The sequence below is a fragment of the Pectinophora gossypiella genome, chromosome Z (assembly GCF_024362695.1).
Source record: "Pectinophora gossypiella chromosome Z, ilPecGoss1.1, whole genome shotgun sequence".
Lineage (NCBI taxonomy): Eukaryota > Metazoa > Arthropoda > Insecta > Lepidoptera > Gelechiidae > Pectinophora > Pectinophora gossypiella.
In genome coordinates, this window is record NC_065433.1 from 14,855,247 (window position 1) to 14,877,791 (window position 22,545).

General features: G+C 36.5%; 1 protein-coding gene and 1 long non-coding RNA gene across 3 annotated transcripts in view; one reads left to right on the forward strand and one right to left on the reverse strand.

Moving 5' to 3' along the window:
- LOC126380268 (discoidin domain-containing receptor 2-like) overlaps nt 1-22,545 on the forward strand; it is a 31,057-nt gene that overhangs the window by 2,654 nt on the left and 5,858 nt on the right. For both annotated transcript variants that reach the window (XM_050029548.1, XM_050029547.1), the window contains 8 exons: nt 1,502-1,606; nt 8,332-8,437; nt 13,202-13,433; nt 14,036-14,183; nt 20,321-20,616; nt 20,710-20,917; nt 21,114-21,563; nt 22,009-22,193. In XM_050029548.1, the coding sequence (XP_049885505.1) occupies nt 1,543-1,606; nt 8,332-8,437; nt 13,202-13,433; nt 14,036-14,183; nt 20,321-20,616; nt 20,710-20,917; nt 21,114-21,563; nt 22,009-22,193 (1,689 nt within the window). In that variant the 5' untranslated portion in view covers nt 1,502-1,542. The remainder of the gene's footprint in view (nt 1-1,501; nt 1,607-8,331; nt 8,438-13,201; nt 13,434-14,035; nt 14,184-20,320; nt 20,617-20,709; nt 20,918-21,113; nt 21,564-22,008; nt 22,194-22,545) is intronic.
- On the reverse strand, nt 8,326-12,779 carry LOC126380269 (uncharacterized). Its single transcript, XR_007568455.1, has 3 exons — nt 12,699-12,779; nt 9,196-9,277; nt 8,326-8,611 (listed from the first exon to the last, which is right to left on the reverse strand). It is a non-coding gene; the product is annotated as an uncharacterized LOC126380269 (long non-coding RNA).

A 22,545-nucleotide genomic window follows, 5' to 3' on the forward strand; every position in this document is an offset into this window, starting at 1 on the left:
CGAGTCCGCTCAACCATTTGTCACCCACCATAAATTGACATAGGTAAGGCAAATAAATTTGTAATCGCAAAAATATATTTTTTAGGATGGAACGAGAAATTACGATTTTTGATTTTTTCCCTACTTGTGAAGTAAGTTCTTCCTTTTTGTAAAGTTTAATGATTCTCGATCTAGAGGAGGTACCCCGTAGGTTTAATTCGCCTACGAAATTGGGTTGATTTAGAAGCTTGATATTTTTACAGCTTCAAGGGACGGCAGACATAAGTATTAGATGTTAATTTCAACTTATTACCTCCACGCGTTTCCGAGAAAAAAGGTATTGTCTGACAGACGGATGGACAACAAAGTGAACATATATAAAGGTTCTGTTTTTCGTTTTGAGGAAATGAACGGATTTGATAAATATCGGAATATTCTACCTAGCATTGATTGGTCAAAAGAAACGAACTCTTAAACAGCAAACTTGAAGACCTAGCCAAATTTCGATCTAGATAAAAGTACTTTTCAAACTTGACAAAGATGACCCTTAAAGCCCTTATTACGGTATCGCGGACCTTGACACTACTCTAGACCTCTAACGACGATGCGCTATTGTCAAGCACATGCAGCATTTCTTTTGTTAAGAATCAAGTGCTCATGCGACGAACAAAAACCACGTAAAGAACTGTTCCTTTTCGTATAGGTACAGCAGCATACATAATTATACTTACTTTGTCGGATTTATAAAAAGTTATGTGTAATGAAATAAAACGTTAGTAATTAATTAATACATTTAATTTAGAAGAATAGTATCAATTAATGAAGTATAAAACTTTACAGAAACTAAAGAATTAAAAGGATTTATAGGTACTTATACAAACTTTTTTTTATATACAAAAGCAGCCCTGGTGGGTATCAGTATAAAATATGTATGTATATTTAATACCAGAAACAATTTACGACCAGATTTGCGCTCAACTTACACTGTTTCGTCATAACTACATCGTATATATACTACGAGAGGCAATAAAATGCGCTCGATAAATTGAAACGACGCTCTACTCGATACTACATTTCGCAGCTGGGCAAAGTCGATGGGTAAACGTACATTTTCTTGTTAGAAAATGTTTTCTTCAATTGGTTGACTTGATATTTGTACATTGTTCTAGGTTTACGCGGTTATTATCATAATAACGACATATACATAATATTTTATTATGGACGTAGCTATGTTACTGAAATTAAAAGAAATTTGACCCGATAAATAGTTATACTAAGTAGAGATGAAACTAAAATACTTATAATTTTGAAATAACTAATGGATAATAATAACTCAGTTGAATCCCTTCATAGAACTCTATTTTCCCCATACCTTATAATACTTTGAAAATTTTCTTCCCGCGCGATGTTCTACTTGCGTACCTGTAAAGAGGTGCCGCGATATATATTCTAGGGATGACAGGGAGGGCTAGAGTATACCTAGTTGCTCTGCTATAACTACATAGAGTACATATTGTTTCAGACCCCCGACGTCGGTAGAAATGGTGAAGTGAGCGCCGCGAGATGTTGCCTTGCGTTGTAGCGTTGCTGCTGCTAGGGGCCGAGCTGTTGCACGCTCTCGACATATGTGAGTACTTAACATACTACTTATATATGTAAGTGTCTATATCATGTTTGTTAATTGTTACAAGCCTACAATAATCTTGTTCACTTGAGGTCTTAAACTATCGTTGGTGCATAACGTTCTCCTAGTTGTCATTGTGTTTGAACAGGTGGTTATACAACACATCCCATTTCTTTTTTCATCCCAATTGTTCACAGCAGACATAACTACCTAACAGAGAAGAGAAGGCTACTAATACTTTGTTATTATATTATAGGGAATCGTCGCTAATTTGTTTGTTACGGTTTTTACTACTGGTAAACTGCTGAAAACGAACGGTGCATTTTTTATTACACAATTAGGTAAATTCTTCGAACTTAAAATGCCGTGTAGGTAATGGAAATAGTAAGTGACTTGACTCCTGAAGTCTCTCCAGGTTTAATCGAAATTTTATACAAAGTGTTTTAGGTATTTCATCTTATTTCGTTTAGCGTAGCGTGTTCCATTCCTGGATCTGCTGGCTCTGCTCCGTTTTTTCACAACACTCTCTTTTGTTCAATGGTTATATAATATTATTTCTAGTTATCTACATCAATATCTTACCACATCATATTTCACTTTTATAAGTAGGTATGAAACACTCAGCGCAGACAAAGCTTCTTCGTCGTTCGCTAATGTTTCTTAGTGTTCTTATTTTGTGGACGCAAAGATGCTTTTATATTTGTTTTCTTTTTTTGCATATTTCAATCTCGCTGTTTTTTATTTACGGTTCCGTCACATATCTTTATTATTTTTAGATTGTAATGAAATATGTACCTACATTTTATTTGTGTAATGCTTCTCGGTTTGCTCTGAGTAATCAAAATTTAAAAGATGTGAACATGACGCCGAGGACCGTCTCCAGTCGTAAAACCATTAACGGCTCTCTGCGGACGGAAATGTACCTACGATGGAGTGTGTTCGCACGATTCAACTGTGCCCGACAACGGCCGTTCAGCCTCGAAACGCTAATGAACCGGATCGGGTCACATCACGACGGACAGGGCGTACTACGTACAGTAATAGTTCCTTATATTGAAAGCCGTTCCAATTACAAGGGACTCTGTGCCTATTGACGCTCAGCCTTTGTGGTATGTCAACCATAGTGCTTAAAAGGTACTTATAGATTCAATGAAATCTAATCGGCTTCTGTAATAGTCCCTTTTGCTTTGCAACTAGAAGGAGGCTTAATATTCCAGTCTGTCAAAGGAATCAACTCTATCCAAAACAACGTTTATAGGATGCATGCATGGAAAGTAGCCACATTAGCGCGACTGTGCTCGAAAATTCAGGCGCTGATGTCGATGACATATTTTATGTAATAGGTACGTATATGTTTTTGGGCGAGACTCGAGTCGTGTCGAAATTTTAACGATAGTACTGAAGAGACTACGTTATTCTAGCGTTCACCGCACTTACCTATACCACCTTTAACATTAGTATAAAAGCCATCAGATCTTAACGAACACAGTTAGTATAGCACAGTGTAATTACATACTTTTTGTAATAAAATTAAAGAGTGTTTATTTAAAATAAAAATAGTCTTTAATAATAACCGTTTCGATGTCTCGATAAATGTACGATTTTGAGAAAGGCATCTCTAAATAGATAAAAAAGTTTAACTTTCATTGAAAAGCCGATTAACATCCTTACTCCGAAATTCACATAATCCTTAGCGAGTTTACCTACTCAAAATATGGCAAATAAAAATAACGCGAAAATAGGTAGGGATGTAGAGTTGTGTATAACTATGAAAGTAACGGACGCATTGCGATTATTTTTATTTAGTCAGTGGTTGAGGTTAAGCTTTTGTTCCATATTTAAAATGAATTTTTCTTTATTTTTCTTATCATAAACAGTACATTATAGCTAGTGTTGACTTGACTTGAAGTGTAAAAGCAGATTCTCATTGTTGGTCATTTAAAAAATATAACATCAGAAAGAATTATTAATTTTCTCGTTCAGATTGTCTTTAGTTTGCATTATTTAGGTCTGCTCTTCGTAGTCAGTAAAACGGGGAACCTTAATTTTTTGCACCATGGAAATTGAGTAACTGTAGAAAAATACCTACGAATCTGCTTTTACACAATAATTACACAGTATTTGGTGTTACAATTCAGTTAGTTATAAAAAAATATCTAAGGACTTCTACGATTGTATGTATTTTTAATGATCTACGCGTGATTAGTTCGTCGAGTGTGCCGATCGATTTAAGTAGTCTACTTTTAATTGAAAGATGCAGGCCGTTGTCAGACCACGGCAGTAGTGTCGGCGAGTCGCGTCGTCGATGTCTACTCGGACGCCCTTAATATTTAATTAGAAACTTCTCTCGTTCGGTTGGGGACGCTATGCGCGTTCAAGTTAGTTATACGAATAATTATAAATTCCTCACTTCAGCACTCGCACTCAGTGTTCAGTCATATTTCGGATCGAAATTTCAGGAAAACTTGTATGCAGTTGTTATAAAGAGTGTATGCACAACACGGTGCTTCTAAATTCTATATACGCTTATATTCTTAGCTAAACTGGGTTGTTACACAACACTAACTTTCATTAATTTAAATCGCCCGTAATGTTACTTGGTAACCCTTCTATTTCTACTTGTAGGCCAATTAAAACCCTTCTACACAGCTTACCTGTTCGAGATTGAAAAGTACGGTAAACGGAAAATCCTGAAGTTTATTTCTGTAATATTTTATTTATTACTGTCTAAGACAGGTGTTTGTTTGGTAGGGTATCAAAGGATTATGATGGGTATATCATGCGGGAAAATATAAAATATCGAATAAGTAAGTACCTTCCACATTGGTGGGATCATAAGAACTTGTTACAATTTAATAAAAACCCTAACATTTAAAATTTTGTTGTACCTATGCCTACTTAGTTATGAACCGATGAATCAAAGATGTTCACAATTGGTTCACGTAGTTACAACCGGTGTCTGTGACAATGGCGAATCACGTCACGCTCAATGGTTTTAAAGAATGAAAACGGATGCCGCATTGCATCTTTAGGCTTGTTCCGACCGATCGGAGAACGAACTTTTCATACGAAATAACATCGAAGACTGAACTGAATTATTAAAAGAGAAACGTTAATAAATTAACTCGCCAAAATTGAACCCCGACGCTGCTCTAACTTGTCACATTACATTTAATAATAAATCATCCCTCTGGTATTGATTTAGAGAGGCTAAGTGGGCGCCTGCGTTTATAAATTCGTGGCCCGAAATTACCCGGAGCACGTTTTAAAGTGTCGTGTTTTATTATGTATGTAGCGAAGTTAGTGGCCGTTTTATCGATCAGCCATCAGTGGACATGTAATTATGAGCTGAGTACCTACTGTACGAAGTTCCACCGTATGCGGGTAGTTCGGGCAGTCATTACCGGTAGGTGCCGGACCGTTATCGTTGTCATACGGGCTCTACACATTCGTCGTGGAAACAACTGAACCTGTAAAATGAAAAATACAAACCACCCCACGTACAATGAAAGTAATTAAAATAATAGTTCAAACGACATCACGCAAAGTAATTTTTGTCGTAAAAGAAAAACCTGTTACTTTGTAAGTTGGCGTGTATAATGAATGATAGTGTATCTGAATAACGAATACATTTCGTGAACTAGTCGAGTGGTTCTGAAATTTATACGAGGCGAACCCAATATTGTAAGCGGCATAAGCTGACATTCAATCGTTTTATGTAAAAAAGTATATTGCCTTTCGTGGATGGATATGAATGAGTAGCGAGTCGCCACTGCGCTGTTTATTATTCATTAGACGACTACATGTCACGCAAGAGCATAAGCACGCACAAGCTCAGAGCTTCTGAAACTTTCCCTTCCACGCCTAATAATGCACCTTCCGTTTTGTCGCTGAAAGTAATATTTTTTCGTAATATTTATTAACTACAACCTTGAATTGAAAACAAAAAAAGACCATCTCTTGTTAAAAAGTGTTATAATTTGCGGGGCGTCAGCTGCACGCGCACTTTGCGAACCGCTGGTCCAAGTAAATGGGTTTGCTTTAACTGGGATCATTTATTCGTGTTTATTAATATTCAAAACTGGTTTTATGACGTTTGCAATTTGTTCTTCTAGCTGAGCAACAAGAGGTCGCTGCTTAAACAACGAGACACGCAACCAGCGAATTATATTTGCATTTGACCTACAAAGACTATCTTATATTTTCTCGCGTCTCGTGAGACAATCGTAGTTATTTTTATTTTACTTAGTGGGTATTAATTAAGTTCTAAGTTAGTAATTTGAGGATAAAGGACGAATGAAGTGACTAAATTGCCTGCCAAATTTTCTGATTTACCTAAACGAGCGTGAAGGTTATGTCTTAACTATATCAAGAAATGTAAAAGTTATTAAACTCAATTTATTACATACACTGATTAATAAATTAGTTCCTGCGAGAACAATGGCCACGTGTGTCGCTCCGTGCTACAGGTTTACATTAAGTATATGCATTGCTTATGCGACTTCTGATTGATATCGCCCTGCCTTCGGTGCCCTATTATACCGAGGACCGAGTGGTTTACTGAATATAAATTAAGAAAGTTATTGAATAGGCCACTGTTCTCTGTTAGTAAGTAAGCGCCTTATGCGAATTCAATGTAAGCTTTTATGTTTGCGCCCGTGGACTTAAAACTGTAATGTTGTGTTTATCTCCTATCTAATGTAAATGTAATGAAGAATAGAACTTTAAAAGGGGTTATTCACACTGACGGCTAACATTTAAATAGTGTCCAATTTCTCAATGGAGACACAACACTACAATGGTATAATGCTCAACTTTTCCGGTTACCGAAAGCAAATAACAAATTTAAACTGCGACCAGACACTGAAGTGGAGCCAAGATATTATTACGCTTAATCATTAATATGGAAGAAAGATCGTAAAGGCTCCCTGATTTACATAATTATGGACCCTTGTGTACTCTACGTCTATCTAATGTTTGCGCAGCGATACCAGCGATAATTGAAAGAAATTCACACTTGATGCGATGCTCCCGTTTTTAACTACACTGTATGCGATTGTGAAACTGATGTGAATTAAATTTTGTCTGATGTGAGACAGGCATCGCATTCGGATGGAATGATTGATTACTATAGCTCCGACCACTGGCTGCAAGTCTCAAGCGGGCAGCGGGTTGTCTATAGGTATCAGAAATCTCGAATGTAGCTCATTAATTATACTCGTGGCATTCCTGTTGAAAATAAACACTCACAAAAACCGAAATATGCAATAGAAAAATCTACACAACCTTACCTATATCATTGCAGTAGGTACATAACGTTCATACCACAGAATAGTAAAGGACGAGTTATTTTTGAATAGACGAGACATGCGTCGTCGAAATTTTACAAATGCCAAAAGCATACAAAAGTCAAAATGCTAGTAAAAATCGTCTAAATACCGTAGTTTTTGCCCAATTTTAGCACCGCAGTCGCTAAGCCGGAGGCGACAAAGGTTTTCATACAAAATAGATTAGACACCATACTATTATGTTCCTTTAGCCTATGATTCATACCGTACTAATCGTAACATCCTATCTATGGATATTTGAACTTATTTTCCCCCGCTTCTACTAGTCCCTTAGTCGGGCGCGTCTGGCGACAGTCCGTATAGAAGTTATCAACCCGTGGCACCTAATTAAATGACGGGACGTATTATTTTATGTGTGAATAAATACAACAAGTTGTTTGTTTCATTTGATACCTACCGCACGCGAGGGCCGTTTGATAGATTGACTAATAAGCGACCCCAAGGAGTGCTGCTGTCGCACCGATAAATGTTTTCCACGCGTAAAACAGATGGGTGTACTAATTTCTTATTGCTTGTGTACCGACATTTAATTTAAAGGTAGTATATTGATATTAAAATATCCTTCCAATACATGCTTCTTTTTTAATGGAAGGTAAACGGGACAGTAAGTACACTGTCAAAATAATGTAAGAGCATTATTCTCAAGAAGCATTATTTCCGAGAAGTTGTTAAGTTATCGTCTGCTCTTTATGAGCAGCAGTATTGAGTTTTAGAAGGAGTCGATAGTAAATTATATTGCGAGAACCTTGTAAGCTAAAATAAAAAGCTTTGTTAGGCGGTCGAAGAGAGGTTTACATAATTTATACAAGGGATGGGAATGAGTATCTACATAGATGTCTCGCTACGTACGCTAAGTTGCGTCGAACGTGCCTTATGTCAACAGTGATAAGGCAACCCTACTGGCAACACATCGACGTTGTGCTTGTCATCGAGCTTGAAATGTAATGCTCTTACTTTGCATTTTTAATTAATCCCTGCTGCAAAGTGAATGCGCTTGGCGAATACGTTTTATGTACACCTATACAATATAATTCGTCACGTGATTTTTATACGTTCCAAGTATTGTCAGAGATGAAATAAGTGCTGTTTATCATCTTCGACATACTTATTGTAAAATTTCAAGTTTACCTACTGAGACGTGTTTTGTTAATTACAAATATCACTTTTATTCAGAGACGAGGTGTCAGAGCTATGCGCATTTTCCCGATAATAAATACTTAAATTAAACTTTTAACAATTTACAATAGACTTAATAAATATAAGAAACGAAAAAAGAGATATACATAATGTAAACGACCAAACAAAACCTACACTGAGACTGTATTAGAAATTCCTTTAAGTTCGACGAAACAAAATTGAAGGGTGTGTGTTTGTTCTCAGCTCAATGTATCGCGCCGCTCGGCATGGAGAGCGGGTTAATCCCAGATAAGGACCTAACAGCCAGCTCCTCCTTTAATGACGGCAACGTGGGACCACAGAATGGAAGGTAAGCCATGATCCATGATGATAATCATGTAACGTCATCGAAACGAAATGTAACCAAACTCAATGATAATCATGTAACGTCATCGAAACGAAATGTAACCAAACTCACTTCATTTGTGGCTCTTTTTACAAGACAGTAGCTAGTCCTCTCTGTCCTCTACCACGACAACGGTGTCTGAAATTTAAAAAATAAAAATGTACAAAAAAATTTAACAGCGAATTTAGTTTACATTTTTCTTCAATTTAAAAGTAAATTATTGAAACTTTGTCTTGTTGAGGCACATATACACTCATTTTTCAAACACACGTGCATTTGATACTAAGTATAATCAACAGATCCATGAAGATAAAGCAGCCTGTTTTATTTTTGAACTGATGAAATAGTAGAATAGGTAGGTAGAAATGCAATACTCGTAAGATCTATTGACTTGTCTCTTCTATTTAACAGATAGAGCCACTTTGAAACAATGTGTTATTTAAGACCTAATAAATTCCATTCGCACATAATTTATTACGATACATAAGTAGAGTGTTTATTTACTATCTCGATAGTATGTTATTTATAATACGTACATTTTACTTAAGTACCGGAGTATCGATTTCATAGTACCGAACTCTGTGGGCACAAAATCCCTGGCTTTAATAAGATTTTTTTTTTTCTAAAAATAACCTGCTAAGTTAGCAACAGATAGGTACGACTGTCAAAATACATTATTGTGATTTCAATCCTATATAGGAACCATTAGCTCTGATACGTACATAAAACTTAGGTATGTATGGTAGGTACTTGTAGTTGAGCTGGTTTTCCCTTCGGGTTGGAAAGTTAGACAGGCAGTCGTTTCTGTAAAAAACATATCTGTAAATTTTTCAGGTTAAGTAAGCGGACTCCGTAAAAAAATAACGATAACGAAATGATATTAAGGTATATACAATTAGGTATTTTCAGCTATGACACAAATAAATACACAAACATTTTAAGGGTCTTCTTACATCTAATAAACGAATATGGAGTATTACCGGAAACTGTCGGACTTCGGTAGTTATAAAGTGTATACTATGTCGAAAGTGAGTTTACAGAAAACCATAGTAAGTAGGTATAACCAGCACGTTGTCGTCCGGTGACGAGTGACGCAGCCGCGTGCCGCGTGCCTCGACCGAACAAACCCTTTTTTAACTTGAGCGGCTTCGTTACACACCATACCGTACTTATTTATATGTTTGAGGTTTAGAAGTCGTAACCCACTTTACCTAAATAAATGTTTATCTTAACACTTGTGTAAATTTTTATTATAGCTATTCATAACATTACAAGCGACAACAATAATATTAGACTATGGTAGTGTTCCGATTCGATTTTAGTTGCCCTTGTTGGCAAATAAGGGCAATAGGAAGGTCTTCTGCCTCCTAAGTTGCTTCTAAAGTCACCGAGCTCAATGCTATCTATATGTTCTTGCCAAAGTCTGTTTTCTACATGTCACTGAGCGGAGGAATAGTTGAATTAGTAGACCATGTGTATTCGTTTCATATTTGATTTGCGAAACTATATTTCAATGGATTCTAATAAATTCCAATACACTGTCCACGTGAAACACATAATATTCCTATTTATTTTACTGTAAGACAGAAAAAGCTCGCCTTTATACAAGTTTTGATTTTAGTAGTTTTAGTAGTTTCAGTTAACTATTTTTGATTAAATTTGTTAGGCGCGACCTGGGCACAACGAATAATTAATAAAATTATATTTAACGTTGACACAAAGATGTTAAAATTATGTGCAATTAGTATCCTTGGCCCAAACCTTAATGTTATCTAATAAATCTCTCAATGAAACAAACTATATCCGGCTTAAATTATTACTCGATTGTTCAGCCATTGTTTAAAAAAGGAGATGAGATTGAAATGAACAATTACAGGCCTGTTACATTAATAACTATAATTTAAAAAAAAATCGAACATATTATGTATGAAAGATACAAGATTTTTGACACGTTCAAGGCAAAAGTTTCAGACATTTAATTCACGACTCATAGATCTTGATATATCATGTATGGGACAAAATATAGAAGAAGTAGCATTCACATAATTTCTAGCAAAAATAGTAGATAAATATGGCAGTTGGAAAAGCCATGTTTGCAATAAAAATAATAGATTCCTGTTTGCAATTAAGCAGCAGTTGCAGAGATATAATTTCCATCGAAGCAGCGTTACATGTGTATCATAGTTATGTAGGATTTATTATGCGATATGTAATTATAGTATGGGGTAATTCAGTCGACGCTAAAAGAGTCTCTACTGACACAAAAGAAGTGTACAACCTTTATATAGAAAAGTTCAACATACTACCTGTCCCCTGTATAAACATAGATAAATTTAACACTAACTAAAATAATGTATTCTGCACGTGTATAAATTTATAGTGGCCTACCGCTTAGTAGAAATGAATTACCGCTAACAATGTTCAAAAGTAAATTCAAACAATTTCTAATTCCATTCCTTTTTCTTGGTGGACGAATATTTAAATTTGAGCTCACGACACTTCTATTGAATGTTTATACTTGTTGGTTATTGTGTATTTATAGGATTTATTAGTTATCCAATAGGGTAGTTTCTAACTAGTCAAAACAGTTACATTTTACTAAACATCAAAACAAGTAAATACTATGGAATATGTATGAAATATCACAATGTGACGTCATATAAAAATTTTATAAAATGTCGGACTTATTATAACATTTTTCTTAATTAAAATTCATAAATAAGTCAAATAGAAAATGTGTTTCATTAGTTTTAAATCTGTCTTTATTTAGTAAACAGAATTTCATAATTTATCTTCGACCTTTTATTGTGCAATTCAATATATTATTATTTAATTAGATCTGTATTTACCCTAGAACGAATAAATATATTTCATTTCATAACCCAAGTTACTGTGTCAGTTTTGACGTCGGTCGCGTGTTCGCATTCGTGAAGCATTCAGTGATATCGATATGAAACTCATGAACCATTAAATAGCGGGTTTATTACAGTTCTCATCAATATTTGAAAACATTGTATGAGTCGAAATTCATAGACATTTAATATAGATTTGACATCGATCGATAATTCGTTTTAGTACCTATAAAATACTTATTGATTACTAATTATAAGCAATTAAGTAGTTATCGGTACAAAATAAACAATGCAAACATCGACCAGTCAATATTTCAATCAATCTAGTATTATTTTAAAGTTTCTACTTTGATAACTTCAGAAGTCTTGAATTAAGACAACCGACAAGATTATGCAACTACCTATCGTATTAGATGGCGATAGAGGATCTTTGATTTGCAGTCGTTACGTACAGGGTTAAAAGCAAAAAGGTTTGGTACGGTATTGTATGAAATAGCATAACAGGCAAATGGCCTTTGGCACTCGGAATACATTAATGCTGCGTCTGAAGGTAATAATCACTAAGAAGACAGCACCGTTAAGAGCCTTTTCGCGCCTTCTTACACAACCTGCCAGTTTTTCAAGTAACACTGTTCAATTTATTCTTTCCTCGCATTTTTGCTACGTTATTTGCTGATGTTAACGTTAAATATATTGAATAGGTACCTGTATACATAACGATAGGATTCTATTTCCAAACACAGACACTAACAGATGGAAACGTAACAATTATCCATGGATCAATTCGTTAATTAGCTTTATTTCTCTATTTCTAGGCCCAAATCAGCCGGATGGTGTTTATTTTAGAAATAATCGTGTATTTATTTGACCTTCATGTGACCTCTAAAGGTAGTCTGTTTACCAAATTGTCGTTGCTAAATGCCGTTTATAATAAATAAAATTTGATATAATCAGTGGTCATCACGATTGCAAAGGGTCCTATGAGTGTGCGATCAAGAATCTTAATGAAATAACTTCAATAATAATGAGGTACACTAACCACCATCATGTTTATTAGAAGCATAACCATGCAAACTTAATTAAAGAAATGAAAAATTAACAAAATGTTATTTGTTTCTATCTTATTGGGCCTAAGTATTCTTAGGGACCGCCCACAGTTTGGGCACGTTACCCTAACAAAATGTCAATATTAAAATTTTAATACAAACTAAGCAAAGGCAAAGGTATAAACGTCATTCATCCTACTTTAGGAGATATGTGTTTAAAAAATTTAAAATAATTAACAACTGCAAAGAGCAAAAATATTCAAATTAGTTTTTATATAATAGCATAACGTTTCAATTCAAAATATAAAAAAGATATACCTTACATACCCAATTACGAAAGCAGCCGGTTTCATTTCTGTCACCATAGCGGCAGTGCATCAATAAGTCTTAATGGGCGGCCATCTCGAGTTTGATTGGAGTGACACATGATAAGTGAATGCGCTAATAAACACCAACGCCAAAGGACTATTATTAACTTTGATTGGAATATGACATGTCGACTCACACACGAACCCACATTTTGAAAGAATTGTAGCGCAGTTGACACTGTAAAATACAAGAACATCTAGATACTGTACTTACACACACAGTTATATAAAGGTACATTAAAACAGCTTTTCGAAATTCATAAGAGATCTCTTACAAAAGACTCGGGATAAATCTAATAATAGAATGCATTGAGTCGGGTCTCTATGTAAACATTGCAACCACTTTACCTTAAATTTGTTCAATCCGGGATGTCTTTTATTTGGTTTAGTTCAGTTCAGCTTTTAAGTGTGCACGTGCACGTGTAGTATTATTGGATTCTAATATATTATTTACATTTGCAGGTTAAATCAAGAAATAAAAGGGGGCGCCTGGTGTCCGAAGTCGCAGATCACGACTGAGTCGACGGAATGGCTGGAGATCGATCTGCACTCGGTGCACGTTATAACCGGGACTGGAACTCAGGGTCGGTTCGGCAACGGCCAGGGTCAGGAGTATGCAGAAGCTTACGTGCTCGAATATTGGCGGCCCAAGCTTGGCAAGTGGGTCCGATATCGGTTCGCCGACGGCCAAGAAGTAAGTCATCAATGTCATCATAATTCACGCCTTTTAGAACATCAAACTCAAGGTACATGAAACATTATTCCAGAACATCTCTTGTAAGCTCTGAACGCTATAGCCTTGTATTAGAATGTTCAAAGGCAATACAATTTGTGCGGAGACGAAAATAGGATTATTGTAAGTCTCGACAGAAACTTCTACCCTGACCTTTCTTTAAGATTTTGTGAGAGAAGAGAAATATAATAGAATCTGTTTATTACAAAGGGTTATAAGCCCTCATCATGAATTCCAGAGCAATTGAATCAATAAACGATCTCTTATATAAATAAGTAGGCTACAACAACACGATTTGTTCAATGCTTCCAACCTATTTCGCTGTAACGGCGGCGGCACATTTTTTATAAATAAAACTTATTTTTCAGGGTACGTCCCTAATGCGGGGGTCGCTAGTAACGTTTAAGATTTCGTAAATTAAAGTTCATTCATTCTTTATAAGTGATAATTTCTGACCGAAACTCAAACATTGTCACCATTGTCCTTGTAAACTTTGCCCTTGCTCTGCAAAGTACGCCTCATCTTAGAAGTAACGAAAGTTCCAATTCAATGTTCCCTTACAGATTTTAAGTGGCAACACAAACACGTACTTAGAGAAGAAGAATCACTTGGAGCCGCCTATTTGGGCGCAGAAGATCCGCTTCATCCCATACAGTTCGCACCGTCGGACCGTCTGCATGAGGGTTGAGTTGTACGGCTGCTACTGGAGCGGTAAGTTTAAATAATTACACAGCATTGCAAATATTTGCGAGCATGTGAGGTATTATTAATTTGAATTTAAAAGTTAATTTTAGTTTTCGAACTACACCAAAATCTATCTACTACTTACAATGTGTGTCCGAGACATCCAAATTCAAAACCTTACCGTCAAATTCAACCACTAATTCACTCATGGAGTAATAAGTTTACTTATACATAATAATTTTTGGGGTAAGTCGGGCTCAAAAGTCCAACAAAGAATGAAATTCTTTTGTTGTAAATAATAAGATAAGCTGATTGTGAAAGAAAAGATGCTTATTTTACACGACATGTCAAAGCTAAAAATGTGAACATATTCAAAGCTTGTTAGCATCTTCTTTCACTGGAACGGCATGTTTAAAATAAATCAAAGGAAATATCTCAATAGTGTTGTCTGGCTTTTTCTCATGCAATAATAGTGTATTCAATGTATGTAATGTAATGTCCGATTGTAATACTAACCGATTCGACGAGGTACGTAACTGAATCTTGAACAACAAGTACAAAATGTTATCACGCAACGTTAGTACTAAACAATTTACTCGCTTGTTTTTAATAATTATTAATGGCAGTATTGTCTAGAAACGGGCAATTAAAATAAAGTGCTTTTCTTGTGCCCCAAGAGGAGACTGTACGTGGTCCCAGGTTAATTAGTTTAGCGTTCGGCAAGCCTTAGTTAAGTGACATATTCATGGGCTAGGTGGCATAGATATTAGCACTTTAGCGGACAGGAAAGCATCATAGAGTTGTAAAAGTAAAGTAACTGCCAACAGGGTGCTAACAAGACGCATATCAGACGGCACCACAGAATTATAGACCTAACCGTTTCTAATGCAAGTATAAACCGGCATTTGTATTGTATTGTATAAACAATAGCAAGTACCCGAGATAGTGTTTATAGATAATAAGATTTTGTATTTTAAAAAGAAACTGTTCTGAAAACAGTGGGTAGGTGCTTATAGGATTACATAGGCGTAAAATAAACATCTATAAATAGTAACCAATAGCTTTCTAGAGTAGGTACCTGACATATTCAAAAATACAACCATTCCTGTAAAATTCCATTGCTTAGTTGTTGAAGTAAAAATGTACAAAACGTACGTAACTTTGGATTCTTAGAAATTACTTATCGCCGGTGGAAGTTGCGACTGCATGCAAGGTGTTATTAAGTAAAAAAGTGGCGAATTACTGAGGTTAATCACACGTATAAACTACACGTTCCTGATTTGATTTATTGTAGCAACATTACACGGTACACAGGGAGCTGTTTTCATCACGCTTATCGCAAACTATGGTTATTTACCTCGGTCGCGAACAAAGAAACTGATTTGATATGTACTCATTTCGACGGCAATTGGGGTTGTCTTACCGAAATTAAATGTGCCAGCCAAACATTGGTTTACAAGCTTGCCGCTGCGGCTGTAATCGTCAAGCATAAAACGTCAATATTAAACAGAAGAAAGAATGCTCTCAAATTGTACATTGGCCAAAACCCGACAGAATTAAGTTAACCCTTATTCATTTTCAAATTAACAGTTGTCATTTGCCCGTCCCTTTCCTTTTTGGCGGATAAGAAAATTACTTATATAACTTAAAATAATTTTTGATGGTATCTAGAGGAATCAGCTCCATTAACAAATACATTTCAAATAGAAACAGTCAAGGTTTTTAAAATAATTGCAAAACAGATCCTTTTGAGAAAAGATCGTGGCCTTATCACACTTTATATTTAGACGACTGTATAAACAATCATTGTTTCCAGAGTTAGCAAAACACGGTTGTGCAAGAATTCCAACCAGGTGCCGGCTGTAGTGCGTTTGGAATATAAATAAAATGCGTTGACTCACACTGCACGGAAGCAGCAATATTTGCGAAGTATTACCACAGTCAAGTGTAATGTTGCCACGTCCAATGTGTCAAAATACGTGACAGTGGTCTTGAAAAAAGCTACACAGCCGTCGAAGTGACGTCATGCGTCAATTGATGTGAGCTATAAAGTCGAGAGTCGAAAATTAATAATATCAGTTACCTTAGTATTGTTATGTGTTAGGGTTCGATTTGGAGTGAACCACCGATGACAGGTTCAATGGTACAATTTGACATTTTCGTTCTAATGTTCCTATGGGTGATAAAGTGATAAATCATACATTTGTAATAAAAAATAAAAATATTTCAATTCTGGTAGTCAATGAGCCTCTCTATTTTTTGTTTCGAACGTCAGCCTTTGGGCCACCCTATATATTACGCCCTACTACTAGATACATGCCTCTCCTTCAATCCGGAAGGAGTATGATCCATACTCCATTGAACTAAGTACTTCACTGTAGGTTAGTAAATAAATAATGCTGGTGGAGGAAGTGACAAATTGTGAAAATCGCGACATTGTTTCGCGTCCCGCGTTTAGGACGTCACACGCACATTAGTACGTCTCGCAACATAGAAGATAATAAATTCTGTACTTCTGTATTCCGGAGTTTCTAACTCCGATATGATTGCGACGTAAATTGCTGCTTTAATATTTACTGCAAAGAGCCCGACCCCGTCAAGCAATCGACCTGGTAGATTATTATATTGTTGACGTAGCATTCTGCAAACCGCTTAAAAGTGATTGAAATTTGTTGTTTACAAGGTCCACCAACTGCTGCAATGTGAAACTGCAACGGTTGACGTTAATTTTTAAAAGTTCCATTTAGTTTCATCGTAAACGGTCATGGCTGGTATAACGGTAAGAAATTCGTTCTAAATGGGGATCTAATTAGAATCCATAACTAAAAATACCGACATTGACTATACCTAATCTAATAGTGTATGTTAAAAATATATATTTTAATAAGCAAAATATATATCTAACATTAAAATACGTAAGAATTAAAATATAAGCTAATATGAAGATGCCGCAATATCATAAAATGAGGGACTTTCCAGGCTACATTCTTCAGAAACAATAAAGCGTTGTAAAGATTTTCCTACGTTTAACCTTCTAATTTCATGGATAACAGACATAATATGCAACTTTTATCTTTGTTTTTGGGTATAAATGATGACCCTTTTTATTACAACCAGACGCAATTACGTCTGCCACCCAATGTTATTCAGATCGTAATAAAGAGTAGCAACATAATTATACATAAAGAGATCCAAATATCAAGCAATAATTATATTATACTTATACATATATGTTTCTGCCATTACGTCGAGTTTTTGAATGGTTATGTGCCCGAGTAATGAGAATGTAAACACGACAGCGCCATCTATATTATTTTTGGGGAACGTAGCCTGGAAAATCCCTCATTGTGATTGAAATTGGTCGAGTCTGGCTTTTGACGGCCGCTGCCACGGCACGATCGCTTCACTTGCACGTCGTCGTCCGACCGATTTGGTACCGAAGTTAACCTGCCTATTCCAAAACTAAAACCGGACATAAATCCCAAATACATACTTCCCTGAAATGAAAAATACCTACCTACCTAGGTACGTATATTCTAGTTATGGGTTCTCAAGTTATGAATTTTAAAATTATAGATAGTTATTCCGGTTACGGTTTGTAAAGTTACGGATTTTCATAATTATGGTAAGTTATAGTATGCGTTTTCATATTATACTTTCTAAGTAATAATAAAGGGAATTAAGGTTATGGCAATAGGCCTGGCTTGTTTTCCATGGAGCCTAAATGCGGAAAATAGAGTCCATTACTGAGGAACAATTAAATATTAAAATATGTTAAACTTTGTGATGGTGACTATATAACTATCTCTTAACGCATCCTTCGTCTTATCTGTCAATATCGTCGTTGTTTTAACCATTCGTATATTAATCTAGGAAATAAATATCCACTTCTCTAGGAACTGTCTTATAAGTTTATTTAGTCCATAAATAACATTTCTGAGTTGTTATTATTCTATGTACACCGCTTTCGTCGCGACGTTATTCATCCTTCGCATTCTCAAACAATCACACGCTCTTGTGTTCCGCCGACTTGGTAGGTACTTAGTAAATAAATAACTTAGAACTGTCATGGCTTCTTATTAGAGTCATTAACGTAGGAATTAGGTCATAAATAGTGATCGTACACGTCCCTAAAAGAACTTAACTTAACTTTCCACCAGCTTTCCTTTTTTGGAATTGTATAAAGTCTGTACTTCTGTAAGGAACTTTAAACTCATAAATATTTGTTAGGTTAAGAGAAAGTAGTAAAACTCAAGTAAAGTACGCGCCTATTACGGGTTAACATGTAAATCTATGTTAAATTATCTCGCTGGTGAGGTATGACTCAACCTGCTAACATTCTCGACTGCATAATGGGGTTGTTTGATCGCTGACTATCGGTAAGTAATAAATAGTTGAACTTGTCTTCAATCTAATGCCTTTGCTGTGTTATTTAGTCATCATCACATTTAGCCATGTACCAGTACCTACATAAATTTTAAAGTTTACAAAAAACTGAAACGTTTTGAAGAGTCTTCTTTATATTTCACTTTATTACCGACGATCAAGTCATGTGGTAGGGTGGAAGTTGCCCCACATAGTACGTTTTGTATGATTCGCCCGATTCACGGTACTAGTGTATTTCTGAAAAAGCTTTGGTATTAGTACTTTCTAATGCAAGTACCTATACAACAGGTGAGAGTTTGTACACGCCGCGACATGTCTGTGAAATTTTAAACCTAATCATGCTGTCGTCGGATAGCCACTTTCCTATGCAAGCGTGTTAAATTTTTGATTGATATCCCTTTACAGCGACACAGGTTAATATGGGGTCTAAATACTTACCCATAACTGTTTTTGTCACACTCATCTTTTATCGTTTGTAAATACCGAATAACTCGTTATTGCATACTACGTTATGACTGCTAAAATCTAGGTTGGTTTTCCACCTCACAACCCACACAATAAGAAGAAGTATAAAATCTGTAGATCAAGCTGCGACACTGGACGTTTTTGAAGTGTCACAATCCAATAAAGACCTTTCAAACATTTTCCGAATTTCCGTCAGCGTTTCTAGCGTCTGATATTTAATTAATTATGAATCACACAAATATAACTACACAGATAATGTTTACGGACCAAGGCCTTTAGTAAAAAACCGTTTAAAAACGAAGAACCATACACAATGCGAAAATGTGTGTGCCACATTTTGTTTTGGTATTTCATCCTGATCTTACGAGTATATGTCACCCTTTACCTAAATCAGGCCAAAAAAGGTCAAGAATTTTTGTGCATTTTGCTACCATTTTCTTCATCATCACCACTAGTTTAAGATCGACGCTCTAGTCGGTGTAGCATTCTCCATTCTTGTCTATCAAAGACCAATTCCTTCACCTCCTTATAAGACACGACGTTCGCTTTCTCTTTAATCTGTTCCATGTAAGCTCTTCTTTGTCTTCCCCTTCCTCTGTTTCCTTGTAGCTTCCCTTCTATGATGTTTTTAATAAATTCGTCGTGTCGTATTGTGTCCAAACATCTTGCCGTGTCTGTCCTCAATAACTCTCAATATTTGCCTCTTTTCCCTTACTCTTATTAGCACTTCCTCATTAGTAACTCTTTCAGTCCAACTGATTCTTTCCATCCTCCTCCAACACCACATTTCAAAGGCCTCGAGTCTCTTAGGCATAATAAAAACTGCAAGTCCTCCCTACCATCATAACAAACTGACATTTTCTTCCCGTATTCGTCTTGCGCGATTCCCCCACTTAAAACAGCTGCCTTTACAGGTAGTTTCAAGCACCTACACCGCCGCAAAGTTTCGAACAATATCAATATTTTACCGATCAAAGAAGCCATTCAAGTAAAAATAAATACTGAACAAAGGCAAAAGAACATTACTAATTAAAATGTTCTTAGATCAGCCTTCACTAAGTATCTATTTTGTTTTATAATATTCAAAGCAAAACTTTTTTAAGTAGGAGTAATGTCAACAGGTTTCTGTTTAATAAATATTTTCTTTATTTCTTTCATTAAACTACTGAGGCTATCCTCCCCCGTTAATCGAAGGGAAGCTATCATGCCTATAGGTAACATAGATTATTGATCTACTAGGAAATTAGGATCACGCTGCGGGTCACAATTTTGGCAGCACCCTGCAACACATTAATTGGTATTTTTTTCCACAGTTGGTATAGTCGCGTATTCTATGCCAAAGGGGAATAAGAGGAGTAATGGTATCGAGCTGACTGATACCATCTACGACGGTCAATGGGGTGAGGAGCTAAGAGGCGGTCTGGGCCAGTTGGTGGATGGCCAGTTTGGCGGCGACGAGATTCGTGAAGCCGCGAAGACTTCGGCCTGGGTGGGGTGGAGAAACGATTCCAAGCCTAGCCCTCCGGTGATCATTTTCGAGTTCGACAAAGTACGGGAATTCAGCGCGGTACATCTCTACTGTAACAATAGATTCATGAGAGACGTGCAGGTAAGAATACATTATTTTCTAATGTATCCCTTGTCGTTATCTGGCTGCTCGACCACAAACGGATCTTTTACTAACACTAATTTCATCCCACAGGTGTTTTCGGAGGCGATCATATCATTTTCGATCGGAGGTCGTCACTTCCAAGACGAGCCGATCCGCTACTCGCACGTGGAAGACAGTATCTTCGAGAACTCAAGAAATGTGAGCATCAAGTTGCACCACCGCATTGGCAAGTGGGTGCGCATCGAATTGCGGTTCGCCGCGCGCTGGATACTCATCAGCGAGGTCGTTTTTGACTCCGGTAAGAACTACATTTTAAACCTTCCACTGTATAATTAATGCTAAAAATATATGTTGAAATCAACCAAAAGAAAGTTTCATTAAAAAAATGTAGATCTACGAGTACAAGTCAGATACATAATTTAATACTTAGACTTATCAAATTCTTAAAGTATACATTTCATAAATAGCTATTTTTCTGCCAACTCATTTTTCAGACGTGGCTCAAGGGAACTACACGCCGGAAATTTTAAAGCCTCTCGGCGGAAAAGACAAAACGAAGCAGACCACCGCTAAAGAGGTTCCGATATCCACGGCACACCACGAGGACCCTCTTTACATGGCCATCGTAGTCGGCGTGCTCACCGCTCTCGTCATACTACTAGCTGTCGCTGTGTTCTTAATCATACACAGACATCGACATAGAAAGTGCTTCGCTTCCCCGCTAGCGAAGTCTACCGTATCTCAAAAGAGGACGGTAGAAAGTTACAGCCGATGCGGCACCTCAATGTTGCCAGAAAACAAAAATATAGACTGCGCTTTAGATGTTAAGTCAGACGAATACCAAGAGCCTTACCAGGCGTTGAAGTGTGCACCGTATTTTAGTTATAGTACTGTACTACTCGAGATGAAAGACTTTGTGAAGGATTCTAATACTGCGCTCTCAGGTAAGTTACCTATACGTTTTTGTATGATGGGTTATTACATTTTTATTCGCGATGTTTTCCTGTGTTGCTGAGCATGTGTTATCAATTTGCGATCCATGTATATTTTATGGACCAAGTGATTAATGCGGGCATTATGAATAATGTCTAGTGCTATCGGGCGTATTAATTACTATCTCTCACATTGCCCGGTCATTATTATTTTGCTACTTGACAATATCCCAATGGGGTAGTCAGAGGTACATCCATCGCAAGATGAACTAAGTACCCATGCCTCACTGAGCTTTCTGTTAGACCAACGTGATAAGTGAGCCGTATCGCCATATATAATGGTCGAGCTAACTGTGTAGTGAAAACTGCACTTAAGACAAATTATTATTTTCCCTATACATGTATGGGTGTAATAATGCGTCTTTATTCTAAACGTGTATTCTATTCTACGCAACAGATAGTTCCAACTACGACTACGCGGTACCGGAGTTGAGTTCCGCGCCGTTGTTGACCAAGCGTCGGCTCGCGGACAGCCTGTCGGACCGCGCGACCGAGCTCATGAGCGATCACGTCGACAAGATGGCCGACATCGACGCACGCCGCTCCGCCGCCGGCTCCGTGCGGTCCAAACACAGTACCAGGGTAATTATACGCCATTCAGTCATACACCTCGTGTAACAAATAGACAACCACTCTCTGTAATAAAGTTTCCGCGGAGTATCTTGTCACATGCGACGACGTGTAATGACACTGTACAACCGATATTGCACTTTATTTGAACAGCCATAATAACATCTTAAGTTGAGGGAACGAACTTATACTATCTAAATAATGTATATGTATTTACAATACGGCTCGGACGCTTTTCTAGAAAAGCTTAGCGAATGTGAATCTATTTGTTTATAGGATGTCAGTCATTCAGTATTTTTTTTATTGCTATTTTGTGATGTTACGTAATGTGAGTACACCTGCAATCCATTTTTGGTAGATAAAG